We start from the raw sequence: 19,722 nt of genomic DNA on the forward strand, positions 1-19,722 counted from the left end.
TGATGGGAACAGGTCTCTCCGTGATGCTTTCTGTGCTTCCCACAACCGTCACTTCCTTCCTCCTCGAGGATGCCTTTCCAGACCCAGGAGGAACAGCTGCCACAGGGCTCAGGGCTCTTTCTGGCCCAGAGTCTGCAACCTTTGCCCACAGGATTCCCTGTTGTGCAATCAACTGGGATGTTTCGGAGGATCTGTCATAGCCCAGCCCCAGACTAGACAGTGTGCAGAGAATGCAGCCCCCTCCGCAGCCCCTGTCCTCAGGAAGCATGCAGTCTTTTTTTTTTTTAACTGAATGAGATCTTAGAAATCATCACTTTAACAGTCCCCAAAGAGGCTGTTACTGATCAGAGTTCACATAGAGGAAGAGCAGAGACTGGGATTCTTTCTGTCCAGCTATTTTGCCACTTGCTCAAGGTGCAAGGTGCAATGTCCTTTCAAGGTGCCCTAGTCTCTTCTGAGAGAGAAGAGACCTTAATTTTTTTTTAATTTTTTTATTCAATGACAGATACAAGCATACCCCCACTCCCTGAAAAAGGCTGCTAACAAGAAGGCCATCTCCCCCAGAATCTACGCAAACATCACTGAAGACCTCTAACGGACAGTGATGAGAATCGTTGTACAACTAAACGAATCTCTTCGCTCGCGTCATTTCCTTTTCTCCCCAGTGATTCTCTCACAAAGGTGGGCAGGTAGTGTGACACCTGAAGAAACTGAGATTCATGTAGATGGAGTAAGTTTTCCAAAGTATAAGGCACTGTTCAATATTGAGATAACCCTTTTTAATCTATCCCCAGTATGGGATGTGGTGAATAATGGAATGACTGAAAATTCCTTATGCCCAAAGGCAGGCCTTTGCAGTCCAGGAAACAAATAAGGAACGCCACCAGGCTGGTAGGAATCCTGTGATGTTGCCTCTAGACTGAATCTCCACTGTCTAAATAGAAAGACCGCCACAAATGGCATGGTCCACAGGGACATGTAAATGACCAGGAAATGAGTTTGAGCAGTCAGCTTTGCAAACTGTCGCTGGTTGTCTTGGCAGAAAAGTGAGTGGGTGATAGCAGGTGAGGGAGAAGAAAGCTGTCTGGTTTCACAGGAGTCAGTGCGGGGTTCATGGGTCAGCCGTGAGATGTTTGTGTGTGCAGTATGTGTTAGGCCCCTGAACTCCATGCCTGAATTTCTCTGAGGCCTGGTGTCCTGGGGCTGGTGGCCACGGTGGGTGGGCTGGTGTGGATCAACTCGGCCCTGCCTCCGCTGCTACTCACCCCGGGTCCCTCCCCTTCTCTCCAGCCGGTGCCCATCGATGACAACTTCTGTGGACTGGACATCAACCAGCCACTTGGAGGCTCAATTCCAGTGGAGGGCCTGACCCTGTACACCACCAGCCGGGACCGCATGACCTCGGTGGCGTCCTATGTTTACAATGGCTACAGCGTGGTGTTTGTGGGCACAAAGAGCGGCAAGCTGAAAAAGGTAAGAGTCCGTGAGCCTGGACGCCCCGATGCTGTTCAGCTCCTCGGCTGAGAGCCTCTTCTGGAAGTTTGCTGTTGATGGAGACTTAGCTAGAAGGCAGCTCAGTTTTCTTGGGGCAGGAACAGCTAGAGTGGGGAGGGTTGCTAGGGGTTAATTTGTGCCTCATCTTCTAGCTGCTTTCCTCTACCTACTGGTCAGTGAGTGTCTTGGTGATGTAAACGTATTTCAATATTGACCAAACTCCAAGGAATTAGGAAAGTGCATCCATCTAGAGGAGAAAAAAAAAATCTCCAAATCAAGTAGAACTGCTTTTTGATTATCTATATTAGGAATCACCCACATCACAAATCCCTCCCCACAGTCTATAGAGGTGATTGTACTGATCAAAAGTCTTCGTTGAGTCCAGAGCAGCTGCTTGAAGCACATTATGGGTCTCACTTCTCAGCCGATGGTGGTGCCTCTCTGGGATGGTATATGGTGCCTGGATAAGGGGCTGTTCTCCTATCTTTCCTCTTCCTGCAATCGCAATCTCTTCCCCACCCCTCCTCCCTCACCCCCAAGTCCTGAGCTGACAAGAGGAAGTAGGCATCTTATCCTGTGCCTGCTCTGAGCACCTCTGCCCATGGGAGGGCACGGGCCATCTGGGACTGGCAGCACGGGAAGCCTCCTGCGCGGCGGGCTGAAGCCGGAAGCATGTACCTGCTCGTCTAGCGCTTAAGGTGTAGAGACGGAGCACAGTCTGGTTTATTATGTGGGATTACAGCAGCCATGTTCTTTCCAGTCCCTGCTAATCCCTTTTTCCCAAGCTCACCCTCCTGCCACCTTTCCCCAGTCCCAGCACCTGTGGATCAAGACACAGGCCAGACCTCACCGCATCTCACCCTTTGATGTTGACATCAGCCCTGTGGCTCTTTCCTCCTAATCCAGTTAGAGCCTCAGGAGAGATGTTGTTTGGGAATGTAGAGGGAGAGTGGCAGGGAGGGAGCCTGAGGAAGAATTTCCGTGTTCTGCTTGTTCTGAGTTGCTGCCAAAGGAGGTGAGAAAAACTGGTCTGGGTTGATGTGGAGACGCCTTCTTTCTCATGATGCCAAAGCCCTTTAACCCTTTCCTCACTCTGTGGAGAGGTGCCCACCTGTACCTGTCCTGTGCCCTCCACTTGGCCTGGGACTGTGGGCCCTGGCTTGGTTTCAGGTACGGGAGAGTGAGGATGAGTGTGGTCCCGGCGTTTGCTTTCCCAGAAGTGGAGAGGGAAGGAGTTGGCCTTCTGAGATTCCACTAAGATTTAAAAGTGGTGTACTCTAGAAAAGAGTCTGGAATAGGATATATACATATATGTATTTAAAACTGAATTACTTTGCTGTATACCTGAAACTGACGCAACATTGTAAATCGAGTCTACTTCGATTTTTAAAAAGTGTTATATTCTGGGGCTTCCCTGGTGGCGCACTGGTTGAGAGTCCGCCTGCCGATGCAGGGGACGCGGGTTCTTGCCCCGGTCCGGGAAGATCCCACATGCCGCAGAGCGGCTGGGCCCGTGAGCCATGGCCGCTGGGCCTGCACGTCCGGAAGAGGCCACAGCGGTGAGGCTGACGTACCGCAAAAAAAAAAAAAAGTGGTATATTCTATCAAGAAAGGGTTCAACTTGGACCCCTGAGGCTGGCTACTTTCCTGCAGGGTTATCTATACAGCTGGGTAGATTGTGACTTACCCAGGGACTTTGGGCCGAGGTGCCTATGGGAATTGAAATCCAATCTGAACTCTCCTTGTCAAGCCATACACCCTAGGGTATAAACATACCCCCAGAGGAGCTCCTGGAGCTGACTCATCTGCCCATAAATACCACCTGTTTCTCAATTGCACAAAGGCTCTGGAAGGCCAGCAGGAGCCACAACTAATCTAGTGCTCAGCATTTTCTCCTATCCTTCCTGCACCTTCCGTCACTGTTCTGGATCATTCCTGTGATTCTGTCTCCTTTATTCTCTTGAAAGTTCTGTTAAAGGCAGGGGTCATGCCTTGTTCATATTTATTTCCTTCTTTCTGCCTCATCCTTTCACCAAGTGTTCCCACCTGGGATGGGCCTCAAAACTGTCTCGAAAAATAAAACCATTCTCTAAGGAACCTTAGAGACCATCTAGCCCAATACTAGTGGTATTTGGCAGGAAAATTGAGGCCCAGAGAAGAAAAGTGACTCGTCCAAGCTTAGAGATGAAGACAAGTTGCCTCTTGTCCTGACATCCGAGTTGACACCTGTTTTACCTAAAGAAGCAGCCACGGAACCCCAGGGGTGGTGGCTGAGAACAGCCTTCGGGTTCAGGCTTGCTGCAGTGTTCAGCCAGGGGCTAGGGCCTCCATTCTCTTCAGCCCTGGATCTGAGTTAGGGAATTAATGTTTGCCAAATGGGTGGACGAGGACTGAATAAAGGAAGAACCACCCAGCCAGGCTCAAAGGGCCCTGGGCTGACCTTCCCATATCTCTCTTTTCAAGCCACACACTCAAGGTAGCCAAGTTCTCTTAGGCCTGTTGGAACCCCAGCAGACAAGTTGCTAGGGAGGCAAGTCAGAGGGTTCAAGGGCGAGGCTGGGGCATGGCTGCCCACAGCTTGTTCCGACCTGCAGTTGTCTGTTCCTTCTCTCTTCACTTTGATGTTCTTTAGTTGTTTCTGTGAGCTCATGATACCACTCCATCTCCTCTGGGCGACTCACCCTTCCTTTCCACCCACACGCCTTTGAGGCACCTGATACTAAAGCCAGGCTCCCACTGGCCTCCCATTTACCCAGAGAAACGGGCCCATGAGGAATTTATGGAATGTCCCCAGGAAACCCTGCCATGGTCCAGGCCGCATAGCTCTTTCAACACAGGAAGGAAAAAAAAAAACAAAAAAACCACTAGCCAAGAGTTTGGAGAGGGGAGGGAAGCAGGGTGTGTCAGGACCACTCACTTCTTCCCTGCCTAACCAGGTGTCTTTCAGACTGTGTGGTCTCCGTCCATGGCAGCACATAGGACAGGATGTCCCCGAGTGGGGATGATTAGAGGAAGCAGGGACTGCCTAGAAGTGGCAGGACCACGAGGTGTTGTTCTGTGGTGTGTCACATACTTGCTCATACCTGCCCTCTGCTCTCCAGGCAGAGAACAGTGCAGACGAGACCACTGCCTTCTGAGCCACAAACGTGCAGAGGGAACAGGCAGAATAAGGACGAGACCTCAGAACCAAGAGGTGTAACACTTGCCTAGACTAAGGGCCAGTGCATCAGAGGTGATAAGAAGATAGGCCAGGATTCACCACAGGGATGGAACAATTCCAGAGAAATCAGCTGCCACAGTGTGATTAACCTGGAGGGCTTCATGGAGGAGGAAGCTTACTAGGATTTGCTCTGAGACTGAATGAGACAGACAAAGTGATGAGCTGGGGATGGGAGAGAAGGGCCCTCTAGACCTTGGGTGCCGCACTGAGAAGATGCAAAGCACGTGCCAGCAAGGTCTAGAGTGCACAGAGGGGCTTGGAGGACTTGGCGAAGTTGAAGCCAAGGTGTAGAGTACTGTGAGGCTCAAGCCCTCGAGGATCAAGTGAAAAGGATCTTGGGACTTTCGCTGACCTTGCGAGCCAACTGGTGGCAAAGTTAATGAGTCTTTACCACACTAACAGAAGGTCATGAAAAGTGGAGGCTCCACTTCCCATGGGAGATAACATTGTAAGAGGGCTTAAGCCAACCAAAGAGCCAGGTCAACAAGGCCTGCAAGGATGTGGGAGCCATGCTGTACGGAGAATACTTTTAAAAGGATGTTAACCCAAGGGAAGAAGTGGAAGGGAGGAGACGAAACGGCTTTCTTCACAGACTGTGATTTACTGAGCACTTATTATGTGTCAGGTGATATTCTAAGCGCTTGCTATCTACTAACTAATCTTTATACAACTCGATGGGGTAGGTGCCATTGTCACCTCCATTTTGCTGCTGAGGAAATAGAGGCCAGAAAAGGTAAAGAAATGTGTCCAAGAGCCACATGGCAAGTAAATGGCAGAGCCAGGGTTTGAACCTTGATCGTCTGGTTTCACAATCATGCTTCTCCACGAAGCTGTGCAAGATGAATTAAACTTATTCAGTGTGGCCCCAGAGGGCAGAAGAGGGCCAACAGGTAGGAGTCCCGGTAAAATAGTTTTCCACTTAATAGGAGGTAGAAGCTTCTTGCAGCCAAACTGTCCCGTCATGGAAAGAGTTGACTCAAGAGGGAATGAGCTCCCAGTCAGTGGAAATACTGAAGCAGAGACTGGGTGGCCACCGATCAGGGAAGCTGTGGAGAGGCACCCGCACCAAGCACATGACCTTCCCACTTATGCCGCCCCTATTTCTCTGACTCCCTCAGTAGGGGTGGGAGATAAGGGAGGACAGAGAAGGGGAGCAGAGCGGGGAAGGCCAAGGCACCCTGGGGGTGGGCTTTGAAGTCACAACTGGGTTCACGCTGGCCCTGGGTGTGTAGCAGAAAGCCCGTGAGGGTCAGCGGGGAGGTGCTTGGCCCAGACAGGGCAAGGCAGGACCCAGAGGATGAGGGCAGGCAGGCCTGGGGCAAGAGGCAGGGGAGGGAAAGCAGGGCCTCCTAGGGCTGGGCACGGCTGACTGTGCCGACATCCCTCCTGGCCAAGAGCAGGCGGTGGGAGTCCGCCTAAGAGATGCCCGGAGCTAATACCAAAGCACACGAGGAAGAGTAGTGGCAACAGGGACTACAGACTCATTTAACAATATTTCCCAGGTTGAAGGGAGGGGTCCAGGAGGCAGGTCCTGGGGCCCGAGCTGAGAGGGCAGAAGACGCTGGGACCGGGAAACAGGACTCTCTAGGGTTTGGGACAAAGTCCCATTGGTTCCTCCCCTCCATTTGCAGCTGCTAAAACCACTGCCTCAGCCCTGGCTTCCCATTTCTTCGGGCCTCCTCTGGCCCCTCGACCCCAGGGCCTCACAGCAGCAGGAGGTGCTGGCTCGCTGTTCTCTCCTGCAACCCTGCCGCCGGAAGCCTCTCCTGATGCTCAAGGCCTGGTGACATGTCCCTCACCTCGCCCCTTCCAGCACTGTGACTAGCGCCCTCCTCAGACCCCCCTGCCACTTTGCTCCAATAGCATCTGGTGCGGGAGCAGCTGCCGAATAACGTGTCCACTTCTCTTGAGATTCACAGGTCCTGGAGGACAGGGGCCCTCTTTTCCGTATTTGTCACCCATCCCCACAGCCAGATCCAGTGTCTCTCACACATCAGTTGCTCATGAAATTTATCTCAAATGTACCTCCTCCAGGCCAGAGACCTACTTGCATGCGTTGGAAGAGAACCAGACACCAAGAGTGACTCCTGTTGACGTGGCTGGTTTACAAAGGAAGGAAGTTAGGATGTGGTGGATAGGTCTGCAGGGGAGGGGGAGGGTTGGAGGGTGGCCATGGGATGAGGGGTCTAGGAAACAAGAGAACTGCTGCGACAGGAAAAGAGCCTGTTTTCTGGTTAACACTGTTTGGTAGAGGGTGGGGTAGTGCTCTCAGCAATGCTGACCAAGCTGGGAGGAGGGAGCCGCGTTTACACTGTTGCCCGTAGATCCCAGGAGAGCATGGCCAGCTATCTGCCTCACCTGCATCAGAGGCAGTTCTGCCTTCAGCCGAGAGGCAGGTACAGAGGCCCAGGCAACCCCTTCCCTGCCACCCGCGCCAGGAGTATCGGACTCCTGGACATTTTTGCAAATCCACAGAGACTTAGCCTTTTCAAGGTCTGGGGAGGGCCGGGACCTCTTTTGCCACCACCTTCTTTCCCATTAGCTAAGGCAGCCACCAAAATGCCTGTGAAATGCTTGAGGAAAATCCTTTCTGCCTTTCCCTATGGGACATACCACCCCAAGGTCTCCAGTCCGCAGCTCACAGGAAACCCTGTCGACGTCCCTTCCCGTTCTTATTCTTCTCTTTGTAAGCTCACAAACGATTTACTGAGCCAGGCCAGGAAAACTGTGAGCCTCTCGCAGTAGCAGCTTAGGCACTGGAAAGAATCCATTGGGAGCACCAAAGTATGAACTCTCCCAGGCCCTGGGGTTATTGCTCAGTTACTTGATAACACTGATTATTTATGAGATATCTTTCCACGGTCCTTTCCATCCTCCACTAGTACATCAACTAAGTATGGCGATGGTTCCCTGCATCTCCACTCCATTTTACAGATGTGGAAAACTGAGCCACCGGGATGTTAAATGAAATATCTCGTCCAAGGTTACATGGCCAATCCACTGGCAAAATTGACATTGGCATTTATACTTCCTCCCAAAACATGCACGGAAGTTCCTAACCTGCTACTTGGCTTCCTTGTGGGGTGGAGTTGTCTTGGCAGACGGAAAGCCAAGTTGGATGAAAAGCTGAGAAACATACCTTTCTCGCTGTGCCAACACCACCAAACAATAGCCACTCATTCCTCGGGGTGGAAATGATTCACTCGTCTCTCATTGTGAACCCTGGATTGAGTAAAGAGCCAGGGCTGCGGGTCTCATTCTAGGAGACCTAGCGGATTTCTTGGGACCTGTGACCGCTGAGCTAATGCTCTGTGTCCCTGATGCATCTCAGCAGCTCTGGGGGCTGGGGTAGTGGGCAGCAGATGCCCTCTCCCCCTGCCCCAGAGCCTGTGCAGAGGAGGTGGGCTGGTGGCTCAGAACTCGCCACCACATCCCTAGTAATGACTTTGGCTCCCTGCCCAGGCTCCTGCCGCCAAACTCGCTGTTTGTTTTGTTGTTTTATAGGCCTCTTGGGTACCAAGAACTGGTCTTCTGGAACCTGGGAAAGGCAGCATTTGGCTGGCACAGGGAAGGGGGCATATTTACAGAATCCTTCCAAAACCCCTCCCCTGACCACCACATCCCTCTGCTCGACCGTGACAGGTGGAGAGAGAGGGTGTGGGTTTCTATCCAGAGCCCCAGCTGACAGAGTCATTCTGAAAGGGAGAAACTAAAGATGCATTTATTTTTTGCACCTTTTGTGCGGCTCCTGTGTGCTTCAATCTTGGATAATCCCGGTGTGAGGAGTCAGGCTGTGTGCTCAGCGTGGTGCTTTGCACTCCAAGAGGGAGCCCTTTGGAGCTCGGGGCTTTATCTCAGGGCAGGTGAAGCACAGGTGTAATGATTCAAGCTCACAGAATCCAGGTGACCCAAATAGGCTCTGTAGACTGTTTAAGAAGCCAAGGTGCTAATGTTTACAGAGCGGTCATCTTTAGGAAAATACAGACCACATAGATGCACATCCTTTTAGGTCATTGAGCCTTGCCTGCTTGTGGATACAGAGAACGGACATATATCTTGGGGTTGGACAGGACCTCCAAAGACCAGCTGGTGCTGTCCTCTTGTCTTCAGGTAGGAACCTATTTGCATAACAGAGAGCATATGAGCTTACAGTATGCAGTTCTGACTCCAGTCTATTAGCTGTGTGACCTCTGAGCTTCAGTTTCCTCATGTGTAAAATGAAGACAGTTATAATACCTGCCGCATGAGATTGTAATGAGGACTAAATGAAATCATTCATTCTTGAACGAAAATGTATTGAATACCTACTATGCGCCATTTGCTTGGTATACAGTAGCAAACAAAACTGTCAACATCGCCTGCCCTAGTGAAGATTATACCTTAATGTGGAAAGAAAATAATGAGAACGCACAATATACAGTATATTTAGAAGATAATAAGTGCTAATGAAAAAAATAGAACATAATGAAATCATTTATGTAAAGTGGGGTGCTGAGCTTATATGCATTTAAATATCACTACTATTGTTACTTAACTTGTGAGCCTCAATTTTTTTCTTCTGTGGAGTGGGTAGTAATAAACACTTTGCATAGTTGTTGGAAGGACTAAGTGAAATCATGTATGAGAAGTTCTTACTATGGTGCTTGGCAACAAAAGTGCTTTCCATTATTATTACCAACATCTTTGAGGCTTCCCCTGAAGCCCGCTTCTTCTCTGGCTCCCTGGGGGAGTGGAGCTGTCAGATCAGCCTCTTTTTTAGCGACATGTTTGCAAGGTCAGATGGAGGAAGAGAATCCTGCCCCTTGCCCCCAGCCCTGTGTCATGGGAAAAAAAAATACTTAGAAGGCTAGACCAGCTGGGCTGAACTAATCTAATCCTGCTGGACACCGGCATCCAGCTGCATTAGTCACCAGTGAGAGCTTTCCGAGTCCCATATCACCAAACAATAGGTACTGACCCCTCCTCAGGGCCGGGCTGGGGGAAGTGGTGGTTCGGCTCTTATGGCTTTGCAGAATTAACTAAAACGGGGCCAGTCTCTGCCCTTTGCATGTTCCCAAGCCAACCATGATATCCTAGGGCTACACGACTCCACCTTCAATGAACTGTGTGATCTTGGGCAGACCTTAATGTCATCAACTGGTCCACTGATGCTACCTTGCAAGATTGCTATGCATGTCAGACTTGGGGGATATGAAGTACCTAATATAGAGCCCAGCGTGTAGCAGATGCTTAATAAATGGCAGCTATTGCTGCAATTACCATTATTGCTGTAAGTGTGACTCTACTAGTGTTACTGCTACCACTCCTACACCATTACCATCCTTTTCTAAGGACCCAGATTCCCTTGGTTTCCATTACCTCACTAATCCCATAGCATTTAGGATAAACAGGAAGGATTGAGATATTTCTCTGCTCCGTGACAGATGGTGATACTGAAATTCACAGAGCTTATGGATTATTATGGATTGCTTAGGGTCACAGGGTAGATCAAGGGAAGATTGGAATCAGAGCTACAAATATTTCAGGTGGAGATGGTGCAGCACACACCTCATTCACCTGTATAGTCCAACAATGATGAAGCTAAAAGCTTGCAGCTACTTGAACTTCTCTTTCCTTCCTGTTATCATGTGTCCTTCTGTCCAGAGAAGCAGGAGATATATGGAGATGCAAGGTGCTGAAGGTCACCCTGAGGTTCTGTCCTTTAAGTTTCTTCCTGGGATTTTGTTCCTCTTCTGGCCTCAGCCTCCAGTAAGGTTTCTAGGCTTCAAGATGGGGCACAAGTTTAGGAGCTGGTGCCTCTGGGATTGTCCCAATCAGCCATCATTCTCCAAAACCTCACTGGATTTCAAAGGCTACTGACACCAGCTGGGCGTCCCCACCTAACCTGGAAGGGGCAATAGTATTAACAGCCTTTAGTAGCAAATCAGGAATTCTCACACTTCTGTGTTCAGGGGTGGATGAGAGTGCAGCCAAGGAAGGAGAAGAGGCCATGAAGTCTGGACCCTGCAAAGGGGTCATCCCCACCCCCCAGGGGGAAGGTGGACTCCGTCACACAAGGTCAGGAATGTTCCCCTGATTTTATAACTGGAAAGGCCCTCAGAAAACTAGTCCAGCCAACAGACTTTGGGCAGGTGAGATGTTTATTGTTCTATTTTGTGGATGAGACAGCTGAGGCCTAGAAAGGTTAAGTGATCTGCACAAAATCACCCAGGTCCTTAGCAACAGAAGCAAGATAAAATCCAGGTTTTTAGACTTTACTTTTGGGGCCCTTCTCTCTGTATCATATGGAACAACGTTCCCTCTGCACAAAACCTCAGGCTGACCTCTGCCTTTCCCTAGCATGCAAGCATTCCCTAAGCAGAACCTAAAATTGGTCTGGGGATCGTTCTCTCCAGGGCAGGAGTCTAGCTGAACTTCCTATCCCAAGCCTGGCCATACAGCCTTGCTCTGGGGTGCCCAGCATTGCTGAGCCCTCACTGTATGTGACTTGAGGATCTTTCTAGAGCCTGGCCAGCAAGGAGGCCTGCTTACCCACAAAATGCTTGCCTTGGGGATAAGAAGTTCTGACAAGTCAGAAGAACACTGAATTGGGAACCTCAAGTTTTACATATGAGTACTTTTTCTAGGCATGCTGCTTTCTTTCTTTCTTTCTTTATTTATTTATTTATTTTTCAGGGAGTGGGCCTATTATAACTTAGACACTCACTATGTCCTAAGCCCTGAGCTACGTAATTTTTTAGTTAAACCTCACAATACCCTTGTAAGGTAAGGATTAATATTACATCCATCTTCCATATGAGCAGACTGAGGCTCAACAAAGTTAGGTAACTTGCTGAGTCACACTGCTACTAATTGGACAGCTGGGATTGGAATCTAGATCCCTCTGACTCCAGACCTGGGCTTTGTGAACCACTAACTTTGAGCACTCTATCGCCCTTCTCTGAGTTTCTGTTGGTCCCTCTGTAACCCACCACCTGCCCTACAGAGAGCTGCAAGAAGATGCAGGAGAGAAGAGTGGAAGGACTAACTCTGCACTCTTTCCAGCCAAGATCCCCTGGAAAACCGGGACGTGGCAGCTGTCACCTCGGCACACGCTGCCTTGTGTCACTCCCCTCACGCCTCCTCCTCCCCTTCCCACCCATCTCAGCCCAGGCCACAATGGATGGAGTGGCAGCCTTTGTGCCACACACAGTCCCCAGCTGACTCCCCTTTCTCCAGGCATCATTGTTTGCTGTGAGCTTTCTGAAGGGGAGACAAAGGAGTGTTACTGACAAGGCCAAGAGCTGCCGTGTAAAGTGTGGGGCCTGGGCCCATCACCCGTGCATCCCTTGGAGGCCCCGGGCTTTCCTTCAAAGACGCTGTCTGGGATCTTTTGTGTGCCAGTCATACCCATTCAGAGCTGGCCGGGCAAAGGTTTCGGGTGGGGGAGGAGGACACTGAGAAATGGACTCATTTTGATCTGGCAAAATTGGAAGAGACATTTAATGTAATAGTTAACAGCAAACCACTGCTGGGGGGATGGGCCCGAATGCTTGTTCTCTGTTTATGGAGCTTATGCAATTCCATCAATATTGATGCCTGATGCCTTTGATTCTGACACTAATCATTGCTATGAATTAAATTTGCAGCCATATAATTAGGATTGCTATTAATAGGGCCCTTAGCTAAGCACTCTGATGCGGCATATCTTTTTCTTGATAGAAAATGGCATCCTTGGAACTCTGCTAATGGGCCGCACCTGGGATTTGCCAAGAATGATGTGAAAATTATACATTCTATATTTGTATTGGGCCTTTACTAAAATATCAGCAAGCAAAGGTAAGGCTGGAGGGAAGGTTCCCCCTTGTCCAGAGCTGTGGGCAGCAATTAGGTATCTCTCCCTCTCTTTGAAATCTTTAGGAAAGGATATTCCAGAGCCAATTTGCTTGCTTATGGTCTAGGGTCCGACAGCTCAGAGTCAGGAAGGTCTTCTTTAAGTCTAACTTTAACCTTAGGCTAAAAGACTAGGTACTCTGGTGATTTCTTTCTCAGACTTTCAGGTGGCTATGAGCCAACTGAGGGAAGAGGAACGTCTTGGTATGCCCCAAGCTTGGTTGGAAGGAGCTGAGCCAAACCCCTATTGATAGGCCCAATTGGCCTCATTTTTAGGTAGATGATTGGGCAAGACCCCCACTCACAACTGATTCCAAGGGTTCCCATCCAGAGAGCGCCGGTTAACCTCACACATAAAAGGGCCCACTGCTACACCTGGTGGGAAAGGATGAGCTCTCTCTCATGATGAGGTGCTTTCCCAGGTAAATCCGCAGCATATTTATTTACTGGGGAGCCCAGTCATTTATTATCATCAGGCACCCAGGTCAGCGCTGGAGACTCAATGCCCCACTCACCCTCTGAGTAATCACACGTCATCATGCACACAAGGGTCCTCTAATCCTTTTCTAACAGTGGCACACGTGGTGACACCCGCCCCTCATCGCTGGGAATAATATGCACCACTTGGCATAAGAGATGCACTTGTCCCTGCTCTTTTGACTGTCAGACTGAAAATAATTTTTCCTCCAAATCATCATTTATTGATTTTTTTTTCCTTTCGTATTTTTATGTCATTGTGAGAAGACAGTGGTTTAAGTTCAGGTCCTAACCCTACTATGTATTAAGTTTGTGATCTTAGCTAAGTTATGTAACCTCTTGGAAACTCAGATTTGAGGGTTCTCACCTTTAAAACAGGAATAATAATACCTACTTCATAAGGATTATAATGAGGTTAGAGAAGTGTCTCAATTGCTTATCATGGGCCTTCCACACCTAATAAGATTCCTCACTCCCCTTCCTCTTCCTCCTCTCACATATACCCAGATGCAGAGGACAAAAGGCTCTAGCTCTCGGTACCCATGGCATTCGGAAGACTGCCCCTTTATTTCCCACCTCTTCTCGGGGACAGCACATGGAAAATTAACTCTTCCAAACAAATGGTGAACTGCAACATGAATTCCAAACGCCTCCGGTCTTTTTCTCACACACACTGAAAGGCTGAGCCGGGGCTTCTCACCCCACCATAGGCACCACAATTTCTGTTGTTTCTCTTTATTCTCAGGTAGCCCAGGGTTCTAGGTGGACTGAATCCGTCCTTGAGTTCAGGGCCCAGAGCTTGAGCACAACTCCTAGGCGCTGAGTGCTTCAAGGTACGAAGAAAGGGGCGAGGGCACCATAGCCTCACCTGGAATGGAGGCCCTTTTCATACAGGATTCTTACTCGCTTCTGCTTTCTGCCCATACCTCCACTGTACATTTACCCTTTCTATGCATGGGCATACTTCAAGACAAATGCGTGGATAGATAGCAGTGGGCCAATGGCCAACATTAGCCAGAGAATGTAGAAAACCCTCGAAAACATTGTGCTTGGTTCAGTCCTGAAGTACCTGAATTTGCCATTAGTTAACAAACAGCTGTTTTACTCTTTATGCCTGAAGTTAAGAGGGGATGGAGATTCGTGTTGGGTTATTGCTGGGGTTGCTGTTCTTTTGGTTCCCATGAAGCAGAGGACATAAATCAGTCCCTTTAATTTTCAAAATTTGCCTGATGTTGGGCAGGTACCTAGTTACTCATACATGGATTCGAGCATACATCCAGCACGGTGACACTCACCCCATTCTGATCTCTTGTCACTTGCAAGATCTTGGATGACGCCAACAAAACCCCCAAGTGGACTGACCCTGTGAGGTAATGTGATGCACCCACAAATGCTTCTGCACCTCCAGTCTTTCCAAGAGTCTAACTGCTCTGGAAGCCATAAAACACTGAGTAGCTTCAGTCTCAAACAGATTGGTGGTCTCGCCAGAGGAATGGCCACAGTCAGAGAAATAGAGGAAAAAATATGCCCAGCCTCTCCCCATCAAATCAAAGAAATAAAAAATCTGTCTCCTTGGTGCCTCCCCAATATTTATGTCTGAACCCAGCAGACACCCCTGGGCTGCAGCCAGTCTGTGTATTAGCATTAGTCCATTACGCTTTTTATGATGCATGTCACCCCCACCCCACCTCCTCCCCCGCATGCCACATTTTATGACTGTCCTTTTCATTTCTGGAAAGAGCTTCAAAGAATGGCAGGTGCCTGCATTTCCCCACTCTTTGGGGACCTATTTGTAGGCAGCCTGTCCCAGGCCATAAACAACGGGAGATAAGCCACAGCCACTGGCAGTAAATGCGTCCAAGGCCAAGGAGGCACAAAACGTAGGGGGGCTTGGGTAAGCTTGGTGGTGTCTGTACAAGCCCAGGGGCCAGTGGGTCTGGAGTAGATGCTACCCACAGAAGGAGAATCAAGGGGTTGGTACAGAAGTGGATGCCACCCTCCCAGATTTCTTCAAGAGCTAGAGGGAAATCCTACCACTCTCCCTCATTCCCACTGAAGCCACTTGTCCCTGAACTTTGATCAGAACCAGTAAACTTTCCAATAAGAAGAGGATGGTTCCCTTTGGCATCGTTTTCTGCTGCTAGCTCATGTTGCTACATAGATTACTGTGCCACTCATGTCCCATTGATGCTTCTAGATCTTGGAGCCACTGCCTGCAAGTGTCTCTGCCTCCTCCCACCCTCTCTCCCTGTGACGCCCACCCCAGCCTCTTCCTTCTTCCCTCTCCAATCCTCTGCCCCTCCCTCATGCCCAAGACCAAGTCTTACCAATCAATCACCACTAACTTCCGCCTCATTAGAACTTCAGCCAGGTTTCTGGTGGTCATGGCGGTGATATTTATTTATTTCAGCTTTGAGCTGCATCCATAAGCAAGTCACTTGCGACTCTGCAGGAGCCAGCACCTGGAGCCAGCTTTGCTCCATAAAAGGCACCCCTGGGAGAAGAAAACCAAATTCTGAATGAGTAATTAGTCTAGTGGAGATTTCAGATTCTTTCTGCACACACAAACAGGAACCGCAAGCAAAGAATAGAGCAGAGATAGAAGGAGTTGGGTGGTGGGGAAGGATAGCCAGCAAAGCCCTGAATAATTAGTGTGTTGAAGAGTTTTCTTTCTCATCAACCCCATCTTAGTGGCAGGACGCGGACAGAGGGTGGAGGTGATGTTCTTTTTCTCTTCCTTCTTTGGTTTTGGACCCCGCATCAAATGGAAGCAAGTAGATGAAAGTGACGTGCATTTAAAATGTCCGTACACATCAGGCTGCTGGAGATAGTAGCTATTACACTGCGTGTCTGTATTTTTGCAGTAAGCTGCTAAATTATTTATTGGGCACTGGGCTTTAATCTCATAAACCTGCCTGTGGGCCCCAGGCACCGGCAGCCTGAGCGCCACATAAAACACATACATTGGGGCCAGCTGCAAGGAACACTCCAGTGACTCTGGGTAGTGACTGTTCATTTTCACTCAGTCTTTTCCCCCAGATCAGCTCATTAACAGCAGGCAGACCCAATGAAGAACCTTCTCATTTTTCCCTCACTGTGAACTTGGAAGTGGATTTACATCTCGTAGTAGACTAGAGCCCCAACCAGAGCACAAAGGACCAGGGGAGCTGTAGCAAGAGGCTGTTCTAGAGTCTCTTTCCTGGGCTGAGGGATGGGAGCCTTGAAAGAGGGAGCAGATGACTCCAGGACCCCTGGATGTTGCTGGGATTGTCCGGAGCTAAGTGCCCTAAGCTGTGAGCTCCCCCCGCTACCCCAGGACTTATCGAGAGATGACCCTGGATAAATCTCCCTAGTTCCCAGTCCGGAAGAAGACAACTCTCTTGGTATAAATCTCCCAGTCATTCTCTGAATGCCAAGATACTAAGAACCCCCTTAATCTTACTTAACGGTTTGAGGTATGTAAAGAGCTTTCATGTATATAGCACTCATTTTGAGCTCATCTAGTCATCCTAACAACCCCATGGACTGTGGTCTTCTGGATGAGGAAACTGGCCCAGAGGAGTCAAGAGATTTGCCCAGCATCACCCAGCAATGACACTATGGTTGGACCCTGGATGCCCATCCCTTGCCCATTCTAGATATAGGAGCCCACAGGCTTTAAGCTAGTGTGGAAACTGAGGCAACAATCATCTCTGACACCCAAGCCACCTAGGGCTGGCCATGTGGGAGCAATGTTAACAGCCATGCCCTTGTCATAGGAATTTGAGTAGGAGAAGCTTTTGCTTTCCAAATCCTGGGCCTCTCCTCTCCTTGAGCAAACGAAGCAATGGTAGGACTTGTCTGGGTTTCATCATTCCCTGTGCTGCAGCTGCCAACCTCTTATAACTCTCCCCAGCAAAGTCAGAGGGGCAGGGAGACCCAGTAGGAGGATGTGGCAGAAGTTGAATGCACAGGACTTTTAACAAGTGTTCCTGGGTTCAGGGGGGCTCATGATCTACCCCCAAAAATGTTATGCAAACATTTGTATGTCTGTAATTTTTGTGTAGAGGGCCCATTGCTTCCATCAGATTCTCAAAGCAGTCTTTGACCCTAAAATGTTGAGTCTGTCTAATGGTTTTTAGACGGTGTGCCTTTGAGCTCTAAGGTGACCACTCTAATCCCCCAGTTCCATCCCCCTTCAGTCAAAGCATCTTGCTCTCATCTATTTTATATGTATCAGATTTAAATGACAGAAGATGAAATGTTGGGCCTACCTGACCATCGAGTGGTGTGTACCCCTTGTAACAGGTATGCATACACCATACTCACCACCTACCATGCATACACACGTACGTACACATGCACGTATTAGATACACGCACGGATACACATATGCACGCACGTACACAAGTACAGGTACACATTCACATGCACACATACACACACGCACACACACACACAAACTCCCACTCCCAAACTTGGTGTAAGTGGCAGCAGAACAAGGTGAGACAGAAAGAACCCAGATCAAGACCAAGAGGTGAGTGAGGGCTGAAGCATGAAGACTAGATCAGGCCTAAGGGAGGAGTGGATCGTTGAAGACCTCACAGGCAGGAGACAGAGTATCAGCCCCGGTCTTGGTTGTAAAGCCAAATCAGACAGCACAGGCTAGGACAGGAGGCCAAATGGGTGGCTCCGAGTGAGTGTCCAGAGAACCAGCCCAGGCCAGAGGCAGGAGTCCTGATAGCTGAGTTCACGGCTCTAACCCAGCCATGAGGTCAGGGGCGGGGATGCACACAGGGGGGCTAAGACTTGCTTTTTGGACGTTGTTGCATCTCCATGGCCTTCTCACCTCGGGACTTTGCGCGTGTTGTCCTACCCGCCTAACACCTTCTCATCTTCAAGGTACTATGGCATCACCTCCTCCAGGAAGGCCCCCCTTTGTGTGCTTCATAGCACCCCATCACATGGCTATCAGAGCAGGGAGCATAGTGGTTAAGAAGAGTCCAGGCCCAAGCTGTCCTGGATTCCACTCCTGACTCTGCACCTTAGTACCTGGGTGGCATAGTAAGAATCACCTCGCCTCTCTGTGCCTATCTCCTCATGTGCAAACTAGAAATAATAATAGTTTCTGCCTCACAGGCTTGTTGTGGAGCTACATGTAAATGAGCCAATATAGGTAAAGCACAGAGAGCAGTGTCCAAAATAGGATACGTGTCCAAAATAGGATAAGGGCTCAGTAAATGTTACCTATTATCATTGTATGTATTGTCATCACCCTTTTTTTCTTTCTCTGCCCTCAGTATACTCAGCAGTTTTGGGATAGGGGCTGCACTTATCACCTCTGTGTCTGTAGGACCAACTAATGTAGCAGAGATTCAATACATGTTTAAAAAGAAAGAAAGGAGAGGGGGAAAGTGGGGAGGGGGAAGGAGGGAAAAACTCCTAGGACAGGAGTCATCTTTCTGCCCCAGTAGTAAGACATCTTCTTGATGGGAGTCAAAAGGGGCTTGCATGTGTGTCCTCCAGGTAAGGTAGGACTTCAGAAGTTCCTAGCAGTGTCTCCGGCTGGCCATGGGCAAAGCATGAGATTCTTCGGGGAGTGCACATGATTCAAGCAATCACATCTCATACACAGAAATTCGAGCCATCAGTTGCTGCAGACAGATCCCTTTGGGACTGCCCTTTCTCAGAGGGGAAAATTCCTTCAGCCTCACTTAGCTCACAGCCTCACCCACCTGTCAGTGCTCCATCTGCAAATCCCAGTAGGTACCAGTTCGATGCCAAAAGAGAGCTGGCAGCGGAGACACCAAGGTGGTCCGGGTGGTGCCCTGCCCATCCCCCTCTGTGATTCCATCAACCTTTCGGAGTCCAGAACTTAGTAGACTGTACACCTCCTGCCACCAAGGGTTTGAAGATGCAGAACTACACCCATGTTTACTTAGCATGTTCATTCATACGTTCGCTCATTCAAAATAATGAATATTACTATCAGTGCCTGCTATGTGCTTTCAAATATATTACTTGGTGCTAATATCATCGTTAATTACATTAAGCCAGTATCTCTCAACTCGGGTGATTCTATGGACATTTGGTAAAATCTGGAGACATTTTTGATTGTTACGTCTGGGGGGCAGGAGGTGCTACTGGCATCTGGTGGATAAAGGCCAGGGATGCTGATAAACATCCTATAATGCACAGAACAGCCCCCACAGGAAAGAATGATCCTGCCCCTAATGTCGTAGTGCTGAGGTTGAGAAACTGAGCAAAGCAACAAACATTTATTGGTCATCACATCATTTATTGTGCCAGCCACCGTGCTAAGCACTTCGCTTTATTTAATCCTCCCAACAGCCCTGCAACACAGGGACTAGAACTACGTATCTTTCCAGATGAGAAAACCAAGGCTCAGGGAGGTGAAATTATCTCCCCATTCATTCATGTCATGTGTATTTATTGGACAACTCAGTAGGTGGTGGATTTGGAGAGCAAACCCACCCAAAGTCTGCTCATCCACTAAACCCTGTTAGCTCTCTGCTCCAGAGCAGGGAAGAGAAAGAGGAAATAAGTAAGTGTGGGAGAAGTGTAAGTTCCGGGAGGGAAGCAGAGTTGATAAATGCCGCTGGGTATGACAAAGATACTGCTTTTCCTTACCTGCCTTCTCCTGCCTTTCATTCCCTACA

The 19,722-nt window shown here is 49.2% G+C and overlaps 1 protein-coding gene across 1 annotated transcript in view; it reads left to right on the forward strand.

Moving 5' to 3' along the window:
* PLXNA2 (plexin A2) overlaps positions 1–19,722 on the forward strand; it is a 221,551-nt gene that overhangs the window by 30,926 nt on the left and 170,903 nt on the right. Inside the window, exon 3 of the mRNA XM_007451568.1 lies at positions 1,291–1,473. Within this exon, the coding sequence (XP_007451630.1) occupies positions 1,291–1,473 (183 nt within the window). The remainder of the gene's footprint in view (positions 1–1,290; positions 1,474–19,722) is intronic.

Source organism: Lipotes vexillifer, unplaced genomic scaffold, assembly GCF_000442215.2.
Source record: "Lipotes vexillifer unplaced genomic scaffold, Lipotes_vexillifer_v1.1 scaffold111, whole genome shotgun sequence".
Classification (NCBI taxonomy): Eukaryota; Metazoa; Chordata; class Mammalia; order Artiodactyla; family Lipotidae; genus Lipotes; species Lipotes vexillifer.